We start from the raw sequence: 22558 nt of genomic DNA, 5'->3' as shown, positions 1-22558 counted from the left end.
TCGATGTGTGTGTGTGTGTTAATGTCATCCGTACATTTATTTTGGTTCTGTTTGTTCTTTTATACGTGCAACCGAATAAATTTCTCAAGAGAGAGAGAGAGAGTGTGCGTTGGGGAAATTAGAACTGAACTCTATATTGTATGGATACGGAGTATCATATAGAGTATCATATCATATATAATATGAAATATGACGATACGATAATTTTTAACAATATGGAATGTCGTATCCCATATTATACCCAATAATTTTTAAATATGGAATATGACAATAATACGAATATGGGATCATATATGAAATATTGGAGTAACATATCGTCAGTGTATATACGTAGTGACTTGTTTGTTGCAAGTATTTTTTTTTTTTTTAGAAGTTCACGTATATTTTTCAAAAACTTCGAAATTATGTACTTTTTCCTTGTAAAATTCATAATATCATATATATTTACCCTTTTAAATCTCAAAAACTCATAAATTTATTGATTATTTTTCTTTTCTATTAAAACTCATCTAAATTGTATAAAATATTCATTATTTCTTTATTAAAAAAATGTAGCATGCTTAAGAAAAAAAATCAATCTTCTCTCATGACTCATCCAAAAAATTAAATATGTTAATCTTCCTTTTTATTTCATTGCATTCCCTTCTATTATGCACTCCTTTCCTTCCTCTACTCTCCATCCAAAGAGGGTGTAAACGAAGAATTGCTCTTTCAGTGATATTTCATGAGTAGAACTTGGGTGTTTTTGAGTTCACCAACTCTTTTTGTGAACTCAATTTTAAAATTTCTCGGATGAACTTCAAATGATAAATTCAATCTATTGAAATCCGTCTATTTTACGAGTGATGTATCTAAATTAAAAAAATTTTAACTTTCAACTTAAGTTAGTATAAAGTCAAGCGATCAAAATTAAAAAAAATTATAATTAATTTTAATATTCATTTTTTGAATATTTTTTGACCACTTGACTCTATACAAAATTAATTTTAAATTTTAATTTTTTTGCATGTAGATGCATAACTTGCAAGGTAGACGGATTTTACCGGTTCAAATTCGTTATTTAAAGTCAATCTGATAAATTTTAGAATTGAGTTCAAAGAAAAAAAATTGATGAACTTAGAAACAATCTAGTTGTACTCATATTTCATTCCTTTGTTAAACAAATTAGCAAAGCTGGAAGTAACCAATAACCATGTTGTTAACCTCATATGCAGACCACAAATTTATTTAGTACTGTTTAGAGATGGATTTTGAACTTAGTGGGTTTGTCTGGTCAAAGGATGGAACACACAGACCGACTTAATTTGGCATGTCTCAAACAACGCTATCTCGGTTGGTCTGAAATCAAATCAAATAAATATCTTTTTTTTGTGCCTCTCCTTAACATGAGCTACGCGTAATTTTTTTAAATTAATTTTGTTGGCACAAACCAACAGTGCGTTTGGCAAGTCTGAAAGCATGCGTTTAGCCTAATTTTTTTTTAATTACCATTTCACCAAAACGAATAGACGGAGATGCCATAATTTAAAAAAAAAATCATTTCTTTTCCATAAAAATTATCTGCGCGGGTTGCCCTCGGGCAGCTTTCCGCTAGAATGGGAAAAATGGCACAGTGGAGACAGCACGGAACGATACGGTTATAGCACGAAACGTGTGTTGATTACGTGTCGTGACTCGCATGTCCCGTGTTGTGACCATCTTGAAAAAATTTGACACGGCACGTAGTCACACGAGTAACATGTAATTAGGAACGTATATCTTGATCAAATAGTGAACATTAAATAAACTAATCTAAATTATGATTAAATGATTGTGCGAGTCACATTTAATCATGACACGTTTAAGCACAGCGTAACTTGCGTGGCGTAACTATTCACATGCCATAACCACTCCTAAATATTTTAATCAAAACATAACACAGTACGGAAAAAATTTACTTAATCACTAGTACGCAACCACTACTTCCCGCACATGGAAGCATGGAAGTGCCAACTTGCCAAAGTCGTTGCAATTATTACCTACAGTCAAATAGTCAATACCATTTGGTTGAGCAGTTAATAGTTTTGTACCATCTCTTGGAGTGCACTGTTAATTGTGTAGCTGGGATAAATAATTTTTTCTTAGAAGTTATGGCACCTCCATCTATCTTTTTCGGTAAAATACCAACAAAAAAATTGCGTTTAATTCAAACTATTGTACGTGTGCTCTCAGAAATTGAGCAGTCTGCTCAATTTTTCGAAAACAAAAATATTATCGCTATTTTTTCTTTTAATAAAAGAAGCCACATGAAAAAAAAAATCCCAAAGAGTGCTAGTTTTATTTATTAATTATAGAGACTAATTTCAATTTCCCGATCAGTGTCCGTGTCATATGTATTCAATGGTAATACAAGGATTTTTGTTGGTTTCTCTTTTTTTATGGACTTGGATTTTTACCGGACTTCATTCTAAAAATAAAATTAACGAAGAAAAATTCTCCAAAAAGATTTTGCACCTAGCAAATTCTAGATACTAATAATATTTTACAACGGAAAAATACACAAATAGTCTAAAAATTCATGAATACAACCCACTTACACCACTTTAAGAATTTCTTTACATCTCAGACATCTCTAACGCAACCTTGATAAATGAAAAAAGAAGTATAATAAATACGTCGTTCAATCAGAATAAATAACAAAAATAAGATCAAATGGATGTGAGCGCATATTGTACTACATGACTAAATTTTTTTTAAAATTTAACTGTCATATATTTATAATGAGGAGAGTTCAAATGCCTTTATTTTTTTGTGTCTCCACCATGCTTCTATTTTTAAAAACTTTAATAACTCAAAATTTAGAACTTAAAAGTTAAAATAAACCATTGGATATGATCTATGTTATTTTCTCTATGTACTCATAAAAAATTATCATATTTTAATTTTGTTTTTATGTGAATTACCAAGTTGAAAAATCATCTAGAAATTATCTACATTAGTATGATTTTTACAAGCTCTAGATGACAATTAAAACAAAATTAAAATATCATAATTTTTTTACATGTGCATAGATAAAATGATGTAGATCATATCCAACGGTTTTATTTTGACATTTAAGTTTTAAATTTTGATTTTGAGTTATTAAAGTTTTTAAAACGGAGGCATTTGAACCCTCCTCATTTCAAATTCCTAGTTGCAATTAATATTTTATAAATTTGAGCAATCAATTAACTTATGTCTGGATCATTAAACAAAATGGGGAGTACATTTTCCATTATATACAAAATGGGGAGAAACCAAAAAAAAAAAAAAAGACTGACTGGACAACACTCAATCACTCAAACTTTTTGCTTCACTTTCTGTACGAATAATCAAGGCAACTACAAAGATCAATTTTTTTAGTCATGTATAACTCCACTTATCATGGACAATAAAACTAGTACCTGAAGAAAGGAAAGAATAAGTAAAGGAGAAGGAAAGCAGCATGAACATTGTCAGTGTTCATATGGGTACTCATTGGAAAAGTAGGAAAGTAACTAAAGGACAACATCCCTAAGTTTATAGGGAATATTGCATGATAGTTTTGTAGAGCATGCATGTATATTTTACTTGAAAGAATTGCCAAGCATGTGCTCAGGAATAGAGGGATAATGGAATAAAAACATGACAGCCCTTGAATACCACAAAATCACAAGAAAATTTAGGATTCAAAAAATAATTCTTACGGCTAACTAAGAGGTTTTAACAATCCCGGTTCCTCATGTAACTCAAGAACTGCCCAGGTAGCTCGGCTAGAAGCGACTGAATCACCGATATCTCATTATCTACAACTCAAGATGAAAAAGCTTCTTTGTTACCTCAAACAAAATAATTATATTAACCATGTGGTTAAGACATATTGGTGATTCTTCCGTGTTCAAATATTAACTTAGGGGAAAGTACTAAAAAATTGTAGAACTATAACTAAATTTATTTTTCTGTGGGTGTGTGTGTGTGGTGTGAGAGAGATAGAGTGGGAGGCATACTTTGTACATCCCTGAAAGGAACAAACTGAACAATATCTCTCGTGGCAACGCGACCATTCGGGCTTTCAAGTCTCTCTCCTCTGTCAGCATCAAGAAACTGCATAAGCAAACAGATGCAAGGAATTATACACAGCTAGTAGTTTAATTGTCTTCTGTTTTCTTCTTATTTCTTTGTTATACATACTTTCCATTAATTTTGAATTTTGCTTTCCACTAGATTTACTTTCTACTAATTTGTTTTCTGAATGGGTACTCACCAGTAAGACTGCATATAACAAGTATTAATGCAGAAAATCCTTATCAAGACTTAATAAAAGTAAAATAGAAATGATAAATAGGCATGGCACAGAACAAGCTAGAAGTACATGAAAACCAGTGTAAAGTAAGTCAAAAAAGCAAGGATAACAGGTACAAAAATCTGAACCTCCATTTCCTTGAAATCAGCTCCACCAACTCCAACTATTAGAATTGACAGCGGCAAATCTGATGCCTTCACAATAGCCTCAATTGTTTCTTGCAAATCTGTCACCACCCCATCCTGTAATTAAGTTTTATTTCTCAAATAAAAGATGAAAGAATAGGCATTTTAAATGCAATAACAGATAGAATTTGGGATTTAATTTACCGTGATGATTAGCAAAACAAAGTACTTTTGGGAACCGCTAGTAACAGACTGCTGGCCTGCTATTGTGGCAGCAGTGTTAATCACATGACCAAAAAGAGTGGGCCCTGCTAGTGAAACATTGTACAGTGCACTAACATACGCTGACATGATGCCTTGTATTCCCTCCACCTATTAAAACATATTAATCCAAGTAAAAAAAAAAAGCTCAATTGTTAGAATAAAATGGTACTAGAAATTAACAATATCTCAAAGTGTACATGTTAAACTCAGCATGAGAATAGCACCCACCTCGGGCTGGTATGCACTCCCGTTCAAGTTAAAGCAATGAGAGACTGGGCCATCAATTGGCCTCGCACCAAAGCCCCAAGCAGGGAATTTTTTATCCGCATCATAAAACTGAAGCACCTCTCCTACTTCCATAACTGCCTATCAAAGAAACCCAAATAAATTATCAGTATTTAATGACATCTTAGTAACAATTGTAAGTTAACGGAGAAAGTCAGTTCTTACTCTTTGATAAGCATTTGGCCGGCCAGAGGGGTCAATATAGTGCAATGAATCAGGAAGGCGAGGGTTTCCATTTGAAGCTGCGCCAAAATTTCCTCCATATTAGTTTAAAATTAGTCTATGCGAATATTAAGAGATGCTAGCAAGCCATCTCTGCTCCTTATAATGAGCACAATTATACCCCAGTTAAATGCTCTTGTGTAATTAAGTTCATTATCCTTAATTAACCCAAGAAAGGAGTTCTAATTCAACCTAATGTCGAAAACCTAATGAGCCAACAGAAAGCAAACTTGACGAAAAAAAAAAGGTGAATAGTGCTATATATAACATTTTGTGTGAATGCAGTTTTCAGGAACCTGTAAAATCTATAGCAACCATGAAATTCAATTCACATCCTCCAGAAATATAATCAAGAAAAGTCTTTTGCCGGCTCTCGAAATACTTGTCTACAAATATCTGGCTCTTTAAAACCTACAAAAGAAAAAATTATAAGTTTCTTGATAGAATTTTTTTTTTTTAGAGGGAAAAAATTGAAAGTTGCTACACCTATATTACTTAGTAATAAACACTTCACTAAAAGTGGTTAAATAACAGTAATCGTTTGGGGTAAAATCTGATTAAACAGTTTGTATACAAGGCTGAAAACAAGCAATAACCACAATCACAACTTTTTTATATGGTGAAGTCTCCATTGTGCTGTTGTCTCAGGTCAACAATGTAGGAAGTGGGTTATTTTTTATTATTATTATTATTTTTGTACATTAGGTTTCATGTAGTAAAAGCATTTGGAATTGTTGAAATATAGAGTAAAATTGGCTCTGATAAGTAAAAGAACCTATAGCAAACAAAACCAATTTGGTTAAGGGCTGGCATGAAGATAAGACATTTTATATCCCTTTTTACTATCATAGATATGGATACCTTGTTATGATGCTCGTGACCAACCCCGGTCGGAATAAAGAAATAATCGCCCTGATGCCTATGGTGGAGACTTTCCAATTCTGTCATTGATTTAACCACCTTCCTATTGGAAACCAAATGGACATAGATAGCATAAGTCTAGCACCTCAGAAAATCACAAATTATGAATTAATTTTTGTTTCGGCACGTTCAATGCAAGTTACCCAATCAAATCGTGCCTCCCACTGCTATTGAAGTTGAAGCACTCAATGTTTAAAGGGTTCTCCTACAAGCAAAAGATTCAAATTTGAAATAATTACCAGAGTCCACCGAAGATAAATAAAATAAAAAAACACGACGAAGAGTATTTCAATCAATTTGGTATTTGTATAGATCTTTAAATTCTGGATATGCCTCTACAGCAAATCTGATTAGTGTTTTTATCAGAGAAATGACCTTACTTTGCTGCCAATTTGCTGAAGATTTAATATGACTGGCTTCCACGTAGGATTTAGGTCATTTTTTCTTACTTCGGTCTTACAAATTGGGATAGGTGCGGCACTCTCTGACACTCTAGATATTATCAAGAATGGGTCCTTCAACAACAAAAGAAAAAAGGTAATCAGTATTGCAACAATCATCATTGAAATATATCCAGAATACCCCTGCAATATTTTACATTATGTTTCTTCTGAGAAGCAAAGAATTTCAACCTTAGATATAGGTGTGTCTGACCCTTTCCCAGAATTGTACCAGACAGTATAATTGGCCTTAGAGCAAATAGCTAAAACAAAATGCCCATGCTTTCTAGGTCCACACACGAAATTATTCAGTTTCAAAATTTAAAAGGTTTCTGCAACAACACCACGGGTATTATTGAAACTCTAAATAAAAACTAATCTCTGAGAGTTATTTGCAAATGGGGAGGGTTTCTTCCCACAGGTTTTTGGTCAAGTTGCCATAACTCATATGCACTAATATTACAAAACCCAAAACTCAGGTAACAAATTTCAACCATTCATATTGTTCTACATCATAAGTGATCCAAGCACATATAAAATTTACAGATTTTGAAACAGTTTTGTACAAGATCAAAAGCCCAACAATGAATGTACCGTTGCAAAGACAAGAAATTTCAGGTGTGCAAATGTAGTAAATGATAGGTGTAAATGTAATGGGGGGGGGGGGGGGCTTACACTTTTAGAGAAAAGATCCTTGTTTTCAAGATCACTACAACGAAATATCATCTCTGTTTGTATCTTTGCACCAAACGTCTCTTCTGCATGTACAGTTAACATTCCAGCACTTAGAGCCAAAGTCTTTGTGGATTTTGTCACCGCCTAGAACCACAAGACAAAGAAACAGTATGATTACAATATATATCACTGGGTCTGTTTAAGGCATGTTAATAGCATTGTTTGTGACAAATTGCAACATAAGCCCAAACCCTCCTTTGTTGTTATATAACTGTGCGAGAGGGTGATAGTATAGGACTATATTTCTAAAGTTATTAGGTGCCAAAGGAAAACTTTTACTTGATTTAACCTCGACAGTACTACCATCAGCAAAGTAAACCAAACAAAGAGAAAAAAGAAAAGGGTACCTAGCAGGTAATAATATCATTGCCAGAATTTACCAGTATTTTACATTGCCAACGTGGTACCACCATTATTTATATTAATTCTGGAGAAAATTTAAAGAAAGAAGGTTGTACCTCAGACAGCAGACATGTAGCCTCCCCAAGAAACTGCTGCTCTTCTAGCCTGATCATCTGATTAGGGTCAAAACTATTTAAATATTGTAATTATATAGACTTAATAGCTAACTTCAATCTATCAGATTAGTAAAAAAAGCACAGGTTGACAATGAAAATTTGAAAATTTCATGAAAACAAACAGTTGACATTTAATAGGAAAATTTTCTTCTAATTGATAATACTAGAAAATAGTTATCTCGTAAACCAATTTAAATTGTAGGAAAGAATCTATTTGAAACCAGGTCTCAGATGCAATATAAGTATGGAAAATACAACGAGGCCCTGCTTGGTATCATATGGTCAGTTGAGAAACTTAGTCTAACTATTTATTCCACGCATACCTATTCCTTCCTCAGTCAAAACATTAAGAACAATTAGGAGCTTCAAATATAATTATATAAGTTATCATATTAATAAGTACAAACCCTGCTTTTGCTAATTGACAAATTTGCACCAAAAAATGCTACATGCCAACATTAATCCCATGTCTTTTTCTTCCTTTGGAATTAAGAGAGTCTATTAGAGAAACAGAAATAAATTGATAAAAATTAAGAAGTTACCTTTTCAGGTACGTTATGAAATTGTGAATCAACATCATATATCTGAAACCTGTGAGTAAACAGAATAGCATATTTTCAAAGATTAGTTAGCACAGAGATATTTTATGAGTAAAATAATTGTACAAGAATTTAAAAGGAAATAAAAACAATTCTAATAATGAAGCTTACACCAATGGCTGAACAACCTCAAACTGGTAATTGACATTAATCTTAGCAATCCAAGACGGGCTAAGAGAATTCAACATTACTTCAGTGCGACCTATTTCTTCAAGTGTACCATCTCGCTTCTTCAAAAAGACAACTGCCATTGGGTCGCTCTGCAACAAAAAAATGTAAACACATTAATCTTACTTCTTCAGGTTGATGGCTGCCATTGGGTTACTCTGAACAAATATTTGCTAACACATTTACTAATACTATTGCCAAAGTAGGTAAACAGAAAGACCAGAGGCTGAACCTCCCCCCACCAAAAAAAAAAAAAAAAGAAAGAAAAGACTGGTACCCAGTTTCCTCCTCAAGAAATCAACATAAGCTAACCCAGGGTCACACCTTAATCCAAATTGCCCCCAGACTGGTATCCAGTTTCCTCCTCTCCCCTTAGAATATTCGCCTGTTTCTCTCCTTTCATAGCATGCAAGCTGTGTCCTGAGAGCCCAAATTCAAAGGGTGGAGTTTGAAGCGGGTGTGGGTCTAGAATTGTTGGCATCCCATTAGCTAGGCCAAGACTGGAATACATGTGTCTTTGTGTGGTTTGATGCGGCTTTCCAGATGGATAGAATAAAAGGGCGGGTTAAGAACATGTGATTCACTGAATTTCCACAAAGGGTGCCGCTTCCATCATGAGGCCATGTGACGCTTCCATCGCTTGTGCTTGTCACCAGTCAGTAGCCTGTCGCATAGTAAGATCCAGAAGAAGATTTTTTACTTTGCGTAAGACTTTGGCTTTCCATAGGATGGAGGATAGCAGTGAATTGATCAGCAAGTATTCAGTATGTGGTCACTGTTAAGAACACGCTATTGGTTTTGCGGTGCCACATTATCAACCCCTCTTGGGGTTGTGAGGTGGAGACCCTAAAGGATTGTGAAAGAGAGAAGAAATTGGGATGAAGCAAATTGGCAGGCAGAAATTGGGAGGAATGAAGGAAAGTAGGATTTATTCTAGTTTACAATATAGCACCCAAAGCAATTCTGTCGGCAATGCTTTGTTTTGCAATTGCAAGTTTAAGATTACTGTCCCGCCATTGTTCGTCTGGGCGGGGGGCGGGGGGCGGGGGGCGGGGGGCGGGGAGGGGGGGGGCCACAAACGGTTGCCCAATTGATAAGACAGTGCCTCCCATACACTTCCCACTCCCTTTCCAAACTAATCTCATTTTGCTCTCTTGATGTTGTTTGATAAGCTAATAGGGTAGACGAAAAGAGACGTTCGCTTTGGTGTGTGAACTGTTCAATGTTGTTTGATAAGCTAATAGGGTAGAAGAAAAGAGACATTACGCTTTGGTGTGCAAACTGTTGCCTAATTTTTTAAACGCTGTCTCTATTCCTATTGTAACTAAACTCGTATCAATAAAAAGAAAGTACTGTAAATATGGCAAATATGAAATCTATAACAGGAAAAGATAATTTACCTTTGAAAGCATGTCGCGATCTCGCAACTTTGAAGCCGAAAGCGACAACTGTCTCATTTGTGTTAGTTAAAGCAAACATCAGTGCATTTTACATGGTTGCATTTATATATACATAGTTACATTAAGCTATACAATGACCTATCTTCTTCCACAGGCTTTGTTTCCCAGTTAATGAGTAAAAAAAAGACCTGTAGCTTCAGCATTCTACAAATCATGGCCGTGTGCAGAGATATGTGACATATATAGAGATATGCTTAAGGGTCCATGTTCAATTTTTCAAAATTGAGGTCCTCTGATGTCAAATTTGTTAACTATTATAGTACTATCCAAGCAACTCCTCCGCTTACTACACTCTGGACTAACTCCATTCAACCTAGAAACGGTAAAACTTGAATTTCATTGACCTTGAACAAAGAAAGACGAAATCAAACCTCGATCTGAGAAAAAGGCGCGCCTCGAGACTTGAGAAAGAGGTTGACAGCATCGGAGACGCCACCACCTTCACCGGTGATTCCACCAGACCCCACCGCCTGCGCCCCACCAGGAGACTCCTCCGAGAAACAGTTTCCCATCCCCTGATAAGCTGATCTCACGATATTAACGTTCAATCGTCAAACCAACAAAGTAGAAGAAAGAAACGCGATTTGTGAAGTGAGCTCTGTAGTTCCTGCTTGGTACTGCTGCACATGAGCACGGACAAAAGAAAGAAGAGGAGACAGTGAAAGCGCGTATCGGTCCCACGGGGTGAGCAAATTGGAGAAGAAATCAATTCTCCAGTGAGATAAAAATGCGGGATCCGCTGCTAGTTGAATCCGTATCACCCCAGGTACCTGAAGTGCAACTCATACATCTGGACCGTTATTTTCATCTGGCACGAATCTCAAAGCATATCCCCTTATAGTCCCAACTCCCAACTGGCTCCGGATTGAGTTTGGCCCAACTGGAATTAATCTGGCCCGTCCAATTTTTTAAATTGTACGTCAGGTACCTGGGGGGACAGGCTCCTGCTAGTTCCTATAATCGCTGTAGATCGATGCATGTGATATTTCCGGTTTGAAAAACTGGAGACGGATTTAAACCAATGTTCTACTCGCTTGAATTGACGATTTTACCCCCGTCTGACATCAGTATGGGTTGGCAAAGCCACAATGATAAGGTCTGATATGATGAATTCATATCAGATGTTATTTAGATCGCACGATGTGCTTTGTCACAAATATTAAAAGTCAAATAATAATAATTCATAAAATGTCATTTATTTTAGCTCGCCTTTGTTGAACCCGCACCGCATGCTAGAATCATTATGTAATAGGTCCACAGTGGAGGGCAGAAATGGAAAACCAGAGCAGCGGTCCATGCTCTACTCTTCCATAGTGGGTGCGTACGGTCAAAGACTTGAATTGATGTCAGGCCAGGTCGACGGGACAATGCAACGACTAACCGTTACGACCCGGTTTTTCTGCTAAATCAGCGGGTCGTTGACCCGTTGTCCAGGCCCAGTCAAGGAGTGCGTATCCTCTGAGATATCAGCAGGACGCCCAAACCCTGCTATGCAAATAACAACGGTGTGATCAAAATCGAGCGCCTTGGATTTATACATCTTGTTATTTTTGGATTTATCCAATTCATCTCTGATATCATTGTTGACTGAGAGAAGTGTGCTTTTGCAACGGAGACTTTAAGCACTAGTAGTAGCTTTATTTCTTTTCTCTTGCATGTCGGACGTACATAGCAATAGTAGCCATGTAATTATCAGTATCTACACAAAAATATTCGAAAAACAAATGTGAGTTGGGGTGTTAACGTAACAACCCTTCCCTCTCTTTGTTTGTGGAATGTAAATTCCAATTTCATGTCAATAAAATTCCAAATTGATGCTTATATATAACCGAATGCATTTATTCAGTCACATCAGTTTGTTAGCCTCAATTGGTCAATGTTTTTTAGAGAAAGTGCGGCCCATATTTTATGCAACCCAGTATAATTTAATTCATTGTTAATTTCAGAAAATTAACTATTTATTTTCGCTCAAATTATTTGCTTGTAGAATATTTCAAACACACACTTCATTACTATCAAATATAAGTAAAAAAAATCAAATACAAAGTTGAAGTGCATATTAGACGGTTGAGATTTCTTGGGATTTTTTTTATCACATCTCCATCGAGGAATCGGAGGCAATCCAGAACAAATTTGGTCCAATGTTTGGTTGATTCGCATTAAGATTTACACAGACAATTTCAAATTTGTGTGGATCAATGGCGTAGGAATATTTACGTGGATTAAATGGCTCCGACCAAACATCGACAACAACAGAGTAGACACTTTTTGCGAGGGAAAAAAATGCATTTATGGCAGTACTCCCTCGCGAAAAGTACCGTCGCGAAAAAGAAAAAAGCTGAACAATAACAGTACTCCGTTGCGAAAAATCATTTTTTTATCCTCGCAAAAAGTGTATCATTCTTGTTGTATCCATGAAACCGTTGGTCTAATACCCGTCGAACTGCTCCCGATTCCCTCCATCAATAATGGGCCCTGTAAAAATCGATGGCTGTAGATACTTTTAGCATGCGGCACTCTGTAGATGAGCACTTTACCAAGCATAACCTCATACTGATAGAGGAAGCTAAAAAAGGTGAATCATATGATTATGGGTCCGACCGTTTTGAACAAATGATTAGAGAGAAAATAGGAATAAATATAGATATTCGGCAATTTACTAAATTAATAAGAAGATGCAAACCATGGTAAACCATTTTAGGAAAGCTAATAAATTATTCTATTTATCATATACATGTAGCTAGAAGAGAAGCAGGTTTAGCACAGTGGCGCGAGTTTCTTCTATCTTTAAGAGGAAATCAAATCCTCTCTCCCCTCGATGCAGGAATTTCCTGCCTCCTCAGTCACTGCGCGTGGGACCAATCACTGTTAAAGGCAGCCGATCACTTTTCATTTTTGAACTGGGGGCCCACCTCGGACCCACACGCAGTGACTCTAGGGGCAGGAAATTCCTGCCCCCAGGGGGGCAGAGGATTCGGTTCCCTTTAAGAGACGCATGCAGGTTCAATTTTCAAAAATGTCATAATGAACTAGTGTCTTTAATCAAAATACATATACATAGGGAACCGAATCTCCTACCCCCTGTGGGTAGGAAATTCATGCCCCTAAAGCCACTGACATGTGGGTTCAGAGTGAGTTTTGAGACAAAACTATATCCACTATTTAAATGTCAAAATTCACCTCGGACCCACGTATCAGTGTCATTAGGGGCAGGTGATCCAGTTCCCACACGTAGAAATGGGTGCTGATAAGATAACCTGTAGACAATAGACAAATGGGCCACACACTTTTCCTCTCAACCATGTTGATATGGACACTTCAGGAAGACTATTCAACATTAATAAGTGGATGAGGTATATAAGTCTTTAAGCATTAATTGATGATCTATTCATCTACTCTCATCAAGTCTTTCCACTAGAGCTTATCATGAGCTGTTACTTCTAAAAGGGGACTTGCAACAGTACCAAGCACATGATATGGTGCAATTTGGAGCTGTGCATCAGCATCGGCAGGGATATTTACTGTCAAATTCGCATAATTCAATTTACCTAAAAATGGAAGCTTAATGTTCCTCAATCCTCACAGAATGAAGGTGTTTGCTTGACTATTTGTCTTGAATAAGATTCTAACAGTAGACAGTCTCATAAAGAGAGGATGGTGTCTGGTGAATGTCTTACATGTATCGGAAAGAATGCGAATCAGTTTGGCATTTTTTAACCAATGTGAATTCAGCAATGATACTCAATTGATTAGTTGATATGTATCATGAATGTGATTATATATGATTGGTGCACAACAAAGTAATTGATAAAAAAAAATACAAGAGAAGTAATTCTGATTGAACAAATCATTTTTTGGAGGGAGAGATGCGTCAGCACTTCCAAGAAAAGCTGCAAATCGTTATATATGCTGGAGGAGGTGCATGAGCATTGGGGGATGCTGAATTATTTTTTCTGGGTTTTATTTGATTGTTCCAGTTTTGCTTTTGTTTTCTGTTTTTTTTTTTTCTTCTGTCTTCTCAGTTTTTTCAGTTTTCCTTATAAAGGCTCAATTATTTTGAGTCTTCTTTTTTTTTTTTTAGCTCAAAACCTAATTGTACCCATTTTTAATAAATATATAGATAAGGGCTTGACCCTTGTTCCTTTTTTTTTTTATCAAAAGTGGGGAGGTTTTGATACCTACGTGTGCATGATTTGATGTGGCCTTTTAAGTGTTTTATATATATATATATGAGATTCGAATGAGATGGTCACAAGGCAAACCAGGACAAAACTTCAGTCTTGCAGTGACCAGGTTTCATTACCCTGTCCCTGTAGGCATGACATGCATGGCAGTGGTGACAAGAATTGTCCCCTGCTAATTATCATCTTAGTAAAGAGCGCCTCAAATACTGAAATTAGAACGAAATCTCAGCCATTTGTGTGTAGTTAGGTGAGAACATTTATTTCTCTTTGGACGTGCTAAGCTTATTTTACGGAACAATGAAAAACATGCTTAGCAATTAAGGTGAGCCTTTTGCTGACAGAGACCATCACAGCTAAATAAAATAAGAACACTCAGTTTTCTTCAGTGATGTACTTTCTGACAGGCTATTGCATTTTATTGAATTTAATTATGAAGATGATAATGGTAAAACCATCTGCATAAGCATGAAGAAGTTGAAAAGTATAGCAATCCCCAACAACACAAAATTCATACGGATATATATAGATGGCATAGAGTACATACAGTCAAGCAAGACACAAGGACTAACATAACACAGCCGGACAGTGACCAATAACACAGCAACACCTGTCCAGACAAACCAAAATCGAACCCCTCCAACACAAAGTGGTGGGGTTCAAACTCAAATTAACCAAAACAGTCGGCAGGTGGAGACAAAATCAAAGGTCAGAAAGAAAAATGCAAGGGGAGCCCTTCCTTGCTCTCATACATGCCATATCAAAGAAACAAAACAACTACTACATTGAGAGAAAACACTCACTATTCCTCTCTCCATTGCCTTTCCTCTTGCTCTTCGGAGCTCCTGTACAGACACATATATTACTCTTAACAAACAGTCCAAAATTTCTCTGGATGGCTCCCCTCACGTCTTCCGGCCCTATTCTTTGCCTCCATGTTAAAATTTCTTTTTTCTTGTGCACCTCACTAACTTAGGTAAGAAAAAGGAATGGAACAAAAACTTAGGGAAAATGAGATGGTCCGATAGCATCTTATGTTTACAGAACGATTTGGTGGTCACTCTTTTATGGTTAGCAATCCCCCCCTCCCCCTCCCCTCCCCATTTTTCTCATAACACAAAGGGGTCACTCAGAGGAGTCCTTGGCAGGACTGGACATGGGTTCGGTGAAAGAGGCCTCAGGGGTATTAATGGGAATAATGGGTGTAGCTTCCAGTGAGTTTTCTTCGCTCATAGAGGATCTGTTTCTGCCTGATCTTGACCGGATGTTGCTTCCCATTGGAAAAGGCTCCTGTATTATAAAAACAAATACAAAAGAACAAAAGCTATCAAGTTACCACATGCTTGTATTAAATTGTATATTTGTAGGTTAAAAAAAAAAAATTTTAAAGCCTATAGCAATAAAATGAAAAAAATTACTAACTCATCGTATCTTCTTATTTATTTTTTTCTTTGTTTATACAAGCACCCTAAATCATATATGTTACAGTATGCAAAAAAAAATTGGATGTATATACAAGAGAGTAATAGCTTAAGGGAAGGACCTGATCACCGGCATTGGGGCCCTCAGAATGGAAGAGGATGGGGCGACAGCGCTTATCCTCATTCATGAGGCTCGAGTTTTGGAAGTGTGCTATCAGTGCTGACTTACCCTGTATACGAGCATATGCAAGTGATGCAACCTTCTCGCTATTGAACTTCTCCCACTTCTTCCCATTAAATGTCTGCACCACGGCACAACCACCCCATGTTACCATCAATCATAGAACATGTAATATAAAATCATTAGATCTAGTGAATGTACAAAGATAATGTACCTGATAGAATGGAATGATGTGCTGGGGATTTATCATGTTGATGAAAGCGTAGCCAACATTGCATTTATTCTGAAAAGAAAAAAAATAAAACAAAGGACAACAGTGAAAAATATCCTTCATGTTCACACTTAGATGATGAAAAGAGAAATAATTGTAGAAAATTAATTAATATTCACACTTGCCTTAAAATCAATCGGCAGATAAATAAAATCATAAGTCCCCCGATGACTCTCATCAATCGCAGCCAAGAGCATCTTCGATGTATACCTGTAAAGCCAAGCACAGTGAAAAAGAAATATAAGCATCACAAACATTACAAATAGACAACAACTGTAATGTCATTACTCGGATATAGCCAACATACTTATTGGGGATATTTTTTATCATTAAGGTGGTACGAGAATCATCGCCACGCATAATCTTGTCAACATCAAGCTCATACTGCTTCCTATTATCACCCTGGCCAGCACTGGAGTCACTCCGTCGGGCCCTCATTCCACGCTCATTGGCAGTCCCATCGAAAGAACCAGACCCAACTGGCACCATAGGCGGATTCCTCCCGGCATGAAACATGTGGGCCCCCCTCTGCTGAGGCGACGGCATCCCAACCTGCAGTGAAGGGTCCACAGCAGAGAAGCCCATGCCATGGGCCCCAGCAAGCTCGAATGCATGCAGCTGGGAGCTACCAAGAGAGCCTGGATGGAAGGATTGGGCCGCAGACACAGAATCAGAGAGGTCAGGCGTGGAGCCCACAAAGTGGTGACGGCGGTCCCAGATGGAGGGTGCAGAGCCCACATGGTGGTGGTGGGGAAGAGGGAGGGAATCAAGGAGGTGGGAGGGACCCCGGGGGATCGGGTGATGGTGGTGAGCTGGAGGCAAATTAGATAGCAAAGACGTGGCTGAGTTTGACCAGAGAACATTAGGTGCAGGGCCTGATGGTTGGTGGTGCGGATGTGGATGCCCAAAAGAGCCTGGGGAGTTGTTCCAAACCAGTTGTTGGTTCCCATGCAGCGGGCAACTCCCACTTCCTGAAAACCCAAATCCTGCAACTCAAAAACAAAAATGAGAGATGAGTAAATAGAGTGAAGTATAGTCTTGCCGGTTGTATGATTACAGTGGCCACATTAACAACAAGTCCTGTATAACCTACTGGGAAAATCCATTCATTAGATTCCAGTGCGTAACATAATTTCCAAACCTGCAGCCTTTAAGAAATTTCTTATATATAATCCTATACTTCACATTTGATAACTAGCTCTGATGATAGACAGCTCATCATAAAAAATAGAGAGAGAGACACCAGATGGGAGGTAAAAGGCAACATAGTCATTATACAAATAATTGTAGCTAAGCTTAAGTATTGCACCCACCATTTTCGTTGCGGTCAAAGGAATGTCCATTGATGGCAGTGGAGCCCACCTTCTGGAGGTGCCTCCCATCTATCCCCTCCCCTGTTCGCGTATTTATGTTAATGCCCATGGCCGACATAGAGTTGATGTTATATGGCAATCCATTAGCAGCCATTCCATTGTTGGGGGGATGCTCAGGCAAAGAGTGTGGGTGGAAACCAGACGGTACAGGTACAGTGCCTTGTTGGAATCCAAAATTCATTTGGCCTAATGATTGGCTTATCTCTGATTGGTTGCCTGTGCCATTAGAGGCACTTGTAGCAACACTGTGCAGGCCCACAGATGAAATCCCAATGGGAGAAGATAGCGTCTGAGATAGGCTCGAAGATAGGCTTGGGAACTGGGAATCCACGAAGGGGTTCACGGGTTGGACTCGCACTGAAGAGGGTAGGCCTTGAATAGACCCACCATTTTCCATAGAGATTGATCCTGATAAAAAGAAAATAACAGAGAATTTAGGAGAATTCGATTAATGTGAGCTACATTGAGTTGGTGTAGGGGTACAATGCAAATCATCATACCAAATACAGTAGAGGGGGAATTGCCAGGACTACCATGCTTGCACGCGGTCATCTCTTCCTGGTCAATATCTGAGCCCAGCTGGGGCAACAATCTGCACAAGTACAATATTAGGCATTTTATGAAATAGTCAACCAAATACTACATTCATGACTTGAAGATGACAAATATCCTATTGGTTCACTTTCTACAGTTGTTAATGGAAACATCAAGATTAGATACCACTATTCTGATACCAAACTGCTATGGAGCCAATACTCATTTTTAGCCTTCTTTCATTCAAAAAGCCTCAACAAAACAGCAACAAGCCAAAATAAAGAAAAAAGAAAAGCAATCAATGCATTTAGCTAATTCACACAGATGAACTGCTAAAACAAAGGTAAAAAATATAAGATACCTTCTAGTACCACCAGGACGACTGGGTTCGAGTTTAATCTTTTTCCCCGCAATGTCACTCCTATTTAATGCACGTAGTGCGGCCTCTGCTGCTCTGATATCATAGTATTCTATGAATTTGTGGTTACACTTGTGTGGTGTCTCCCTTATCTATTATAACCAAAGATAAATGCAAAAAAATATTAGGCCAAAACCACACACTAAAGAACTTTTCCCTTTCTATAAGAATTCAAAGGTTTACCTCTTTGATTTCACCATAGACACCAAATATCTGATGGAGGTCATCATTTGAAATAGACGAGTCAAGGTTAAAAACAACAAGGGTGCCCTGATTAACATCCTTGTCGGAAGGATTATCCTGTCAGAGACAGTTTAATCACGGTTAGTTAATAAGCAAATCACGAGTTACAAAAGAATTTAGTACATGCAAGAGCAATTCAGCTAAATCTCTCATGCTGGAGATACAGGCCAGTACCTTAGGGATAGAGTAGTGTATATCGAGCTTGCGACGCCTGAGAGGCTTGTTCTGGAGGGAGCGCATTGCATTCCGTGAAGAGCGTATATCATAGTATGAAATCATCACAAAACCACGATGCTTGCATGCTGTGTATAGTGTACGTATATCCCCATATTGCTGAAACAACATAATCGATGAATAAAAAGGCCTGATTTTTATTCCCACGTGCAATTTTGTTCCAGTTTATAAATCATTATTTTGTTAAACTAGACCATGTTAGGAGATGAGAGCAATCTCCTTTAAAGTATTCACATGAAATATTCCTTTATTCTTAACAACACAAAAGCTAAGACTAATTTACCTCAAAGAGGAGACGTAGCTCGGAATCCTCAACATTACTATTAATGTTTCTGACAAAAAGAGTTCTGGAAGGGTGTTCCCCAAACGGGTGCTCCCCGACAAAGGGACCTGCCCCATTAAGCAGTGAGCCCCCCAAAGCGGCCTTGTTGCCATTAGCGAGCTCCAGCTCGTCCCCCTCAAGCTCCATTCCACCTCCGGTGAAGAAGATATCATCATCAATGTCATCTCCATTAGTGTTGCCATTGGAAAGGTTCATGCATGCAATCTCATCTATAACACCAGATAACAAGTCCTCGTCGTCGGGTAAGAGGTTGCCGATTGTCTGTGCCTCAATCTCATCTGTCAGCTCAAATGGCTCTTCTTCTGTGTGACCCTGTGTATGGTGGTCAGTACCACGGTTTGCCAGGTTAACCATGGGCCCACCAAGGAGCATGCTACGTGATCCCATTCTCACTGCATCCATAAGAGTTTTCTTTCTCTTAGTCTCGAAATAAAAAATTTCGAAACTAAAAATTCCAAACATGGAATAGGTGTCAAAATATACCACCACCTAAGAGACCCCATTTATTGTTACATAAGCACACTGCAAGGTCTTTTTCAAAATTAATAAATAGTACAGCACTTCTTGTTTTGTTTAGATTCATAAATAAATGAATTCAGCCTAACCATGTCCCAAACAGGAAAGTATCATCTCTATCCTACAAAATAGCTCAGAATTTCATATCTGCCCACATTCAAAAGGGGAAACTTTTAAGGCAGACAAACCTAATAGATACACCTCTAAACCTATTCTGGCTAGACGGATATCAACAAAAACACAAATTATCGCCAACCTCACATTAAATTGCTGGAGACAACATAAGCATTTTCATAAGAAAATTAGCAAGTGCAAGGAATACATGGTACATCCTAAATCTTATTAAGGCAAGGCAAGCCAAAAGAATTCCTAAGAAAAACTAGATAAATTATCATAAATGCTTAAAAACATCAGAAAAATAAAGGAGCTCACTTTTCTTATCCAGGATGTCAGAAAAGGAGCTAGAAAACAACCCGTTCTCATAACGGTTCCCACTGATATTGGGTCGGCCCACATCTGAGGCAAAAAGAGAAACAGTAGAAGCTGACAGCTTTGAGTGGTGTCCAGAGTCCATATCAGCAGCCCTCCATGAGGACGCAGACGACAAGCTTGCAGCTGCTCTTTCACGGGACATGAAGCTCTCTTCATACGAAAACTTTGTTTGTTGGTCCCTCATATTTGCACCATTTACACCAATATGTTGGAGTTTGTCAAGGGGAGATGACGAAACCGGCTTGCCACCAAGGAGATAAGCAAATCCATCGGCTCCTGCATTGTTTAAGTTGCACATAAATTGTGGTAAGCTCACACTGGGAATGAATCATGAGATTTATTTCCATTATAACATTGTTAGATAAAACAATATTAACTAAATTTTCGGCTTCCAAAATTAAGAAGATAAAACCCTGTTATAATCCGGTGAATTTCAATGTGCTGTATCGACATCACATTTCTGGCAAGAGAATTGTAAAATAAGTTGAGGACAACTTAGAAACTAAGATGAAGCTACCTTTGTAAATATTAGTAGGGCAGAAGAAATACTTAATTTAAAGGTTAAATAAAAGAAAAGGCCCTACCCCTTTGATCCGGCAGAGATTCAGGCTTCCAGAATCCAACTTGTCTCTGAAAAGAAGAGAACAATTAACTAAAAACTATAAAAGGCACCGTTTACTGTTAGAGGAAACCCAATAACCGCCCAAAGAACTTTAGTTTGAATAAACCATGGCAGGTCCCAGGGTAAAAATATAAACCCAATAGCCATAGCTACGGTTGAAGTAAGAACTGTTCATCATCAAAACGGGTAATAATATCAAAAGCAGCCCACTAAAGAAAAAATAAAATGCACCTACATGCAAGGTTCAAGAGGAAGAGAGATGGGAGGGAGAGAACACATTTGATAAAAGAGAAAACTTTAAACTGGGAACCATAATTCTTGCAACATTAGGAAACAAAAAAAGTAATATTTAGTTGAAATTTCCTTTGTTGATCTTCCAATAAAAAATGTATGGTTTCAGAATCTGAAGACGTAAGGGTAACACAAAATTCATTCCGATTTCTACTTCAAAATAGTTCCATATGACTAATCGCAGAAAAGCTACCTCAACAGGGAACCGCATCTCCTCAGTGAAGAAAGAAGGAGAAATATGCCTTTGATCCATGATTTTAGATGGCATCCTCAATTGTCCTCAGCATAGACGCTAGTCAAGTTCCAAATTACCCAAAATTCGATCTGATCAGATCAAATTTGTCCCTTTCTGTGGCAAAGAAAAATTGAACTTCGTTAAAGTTCAATTAAATTGGAGAAATTTCACTTGATCGGGAACAAATTTAAAAATTTTGTGAACCCAAACACAAAGAACCAACTTCAAATGTGTGGAAACACGATGTCGGAAGTAAATAGGGCAGTTTTGCTTTCGAAGCACAAAGAGCGTGTGATCATAAACAAGAAAAATCAAACATTTGAAAATCAAACCAAAATTCTACCAAAACTCGACCAAAAATAGAGAAGCTCTTACCAGATCGAGCGTTTATCTTGTTTCGCCCAAGAGATCGCACTTCCTCTTATACCTTCTGGACCCAAGATTAGAAATTTAACAAACACAACACGCATACGAACACACACAAAGAATTTCTTCGAAGGAAGACAAACCACGAGTTGGGATGTATTAGCCCATACGAAATCCCACGAGTTCAGGAGAGAATAGACACCAACGGAGAGAGAAAGAGAGAAAGAGAGAGAGAGAGAGAGAGGAGGAAAAAGGGATCGAAGCAAGCTTTAAAATCCGTGCCGTGCGCTAGTGTCCAACCGCACGGTCCTCTCCAGTCCGACTGCCCTCCAGTGCACGCAACCACCTCAAAAGGCCCCCATTTTATTGATTAAATTAAAATTTATTCCCTCTAGCCGGAATAAATGGAGGTCTCTCTTCTCCGGCGAGGGCAAAACCAGAGAAAAGTAGAAAACGAAACCGGAAAAACTGAAAACAGAAACGGGAAAACTGGAATCAAAGAGGAATAATAGAAAGAGAGGTGTGGGTTAGCTCTGGTTTGCGTTTATATTTGGAAATTTATGTTAAAGTCCTAGCGGTGATCCGGTGAGCGGAGCATTCCATCCACCTGGCCAATTCACCCCTTTTGCTATTTTCCCCTCCTATAACTTACAAACTGTAGAATGCCCCAGATATTTTCGTTTCGACCCCTCCTTTGCCACGTGTCAACCAAAACCTAACACTTGTTTGCCTAAATCAATTTCCACGTTGTTAGCTTCACAAGGCAATAAAACTAATATTAAGTGTCGTTTGGCAAGCTT

General features: G+C 37.6%; 2 protein-coding genes across 5 annotated transcripts; both read right to left on the bottom strand.

The window, feature by feature from the left end:
- Positions 1–3525: 3525 nt before the first annotated feature.
- LOC144552223 (protein BONZAI 1-like) lies at positions 3526–10736 on the bottom strand. 3 transcript variants are annotated; one of them, XM_078300372.1, is made up of 16 exons: positions 10409–10736; positions 9978–10025; positions 8521–8669; positions 8353–8401; positions 7751–7807; positions 7233–7376; positions 6498–6632; positions 6261–6322; positions 6058–6160; positions 5493–5607; positions 5140–5216; positions 4918–5055; positions 4630–4797; positions 4429–4542; positions 4005–4101; positions 3526–3803 (listed from the first exon to the last, which is right to left on the bottom strand). In XM_078300372.1, the coding sequence occupies exons 1-16, from the start codon at positions 10547–10549 to the stop codon at positions 3721–3723; spliced, it is 1680 nt and encodes a 559-aa protein (XP_078156498.1). In that variant the 5' UTR covers positions 10550–10736; the 3' UTR covers positions 3526–3720. The 3 variants fall into 3 exon arrangements, with proteins under 3 accessions (XP_078156498.1, XP_078156500.1, XP_078156499.1); XM_078300374.1 differs by having other exon boundaries at positions 7751–7799; positions 10409–10716; XM_078300373.1 differs by having other exon boundaries at positions 3631–3842.
- Positions 10737–14721: 3985 nt separating this feature from the next.
- On the bottom strand, positions 14722–22291 carry LOC144552222 (protein MEI2-like 4). 2 transcript variants are annotated; one of them, XM_078300370.1, is made up of 15 exons: positions 21768–22291; positions 21351–21506; positions 20829–20874; positions 20185–20520; positions 19177–19628; positions 18834–18992; positions 18600–18716; positions 18360–18508; positions 17965–18056; positions 17405–17872; positions 16399–17077; positions 16217–16301; positions 16035–16103; positions 15762–15941; positions 14722–15508 (listed from the first exon to the last, which is right to left on the bottom strand). In XM_078300370.1, the coding sequence occupies exons 2-15, from the start codon at positions 21423–21425 to the stop codon at positions 15344–15346; spliced, it is 3072 nt and encodes a 1023-aa protein (XP_078156496.1). In that variant the 5' UTR covers positions 21426–21506; positions 21768–22291; the 3' UTR covers positions 14722–15343. The 2 variants fall into 2 exon arrangements, with proteins under 2 accessions (XP_078156496.1, XP_078156497.1); XM_078300371.1 differs by lacking the exon at positions 21351–21506 and having other exon boundaries at positions 21768–22279.
- Positions 22292–22558: the final 267 nt, after the last annotated feature.

Source organism: Carex rostrata, chromosome 3 (genome assembly GCF_964058835.1).
Source record: "Carex rostrata chromosome 3, lpCarRost1.2, whole genome shotgun sequence".
In the NCBI taxonomy this organism is placed as follows: domain Eukaryota; kingdom Viridiplantae; phylum Streptophyta; class Magnoliopsida; order Poales; family Cyperaceae; genus Carex; species Carex rostrata.
Note: the sequence above shows the minus strand (reverse complement) of the source record. Positions and strands in the feature narration are given on the sequence as shown.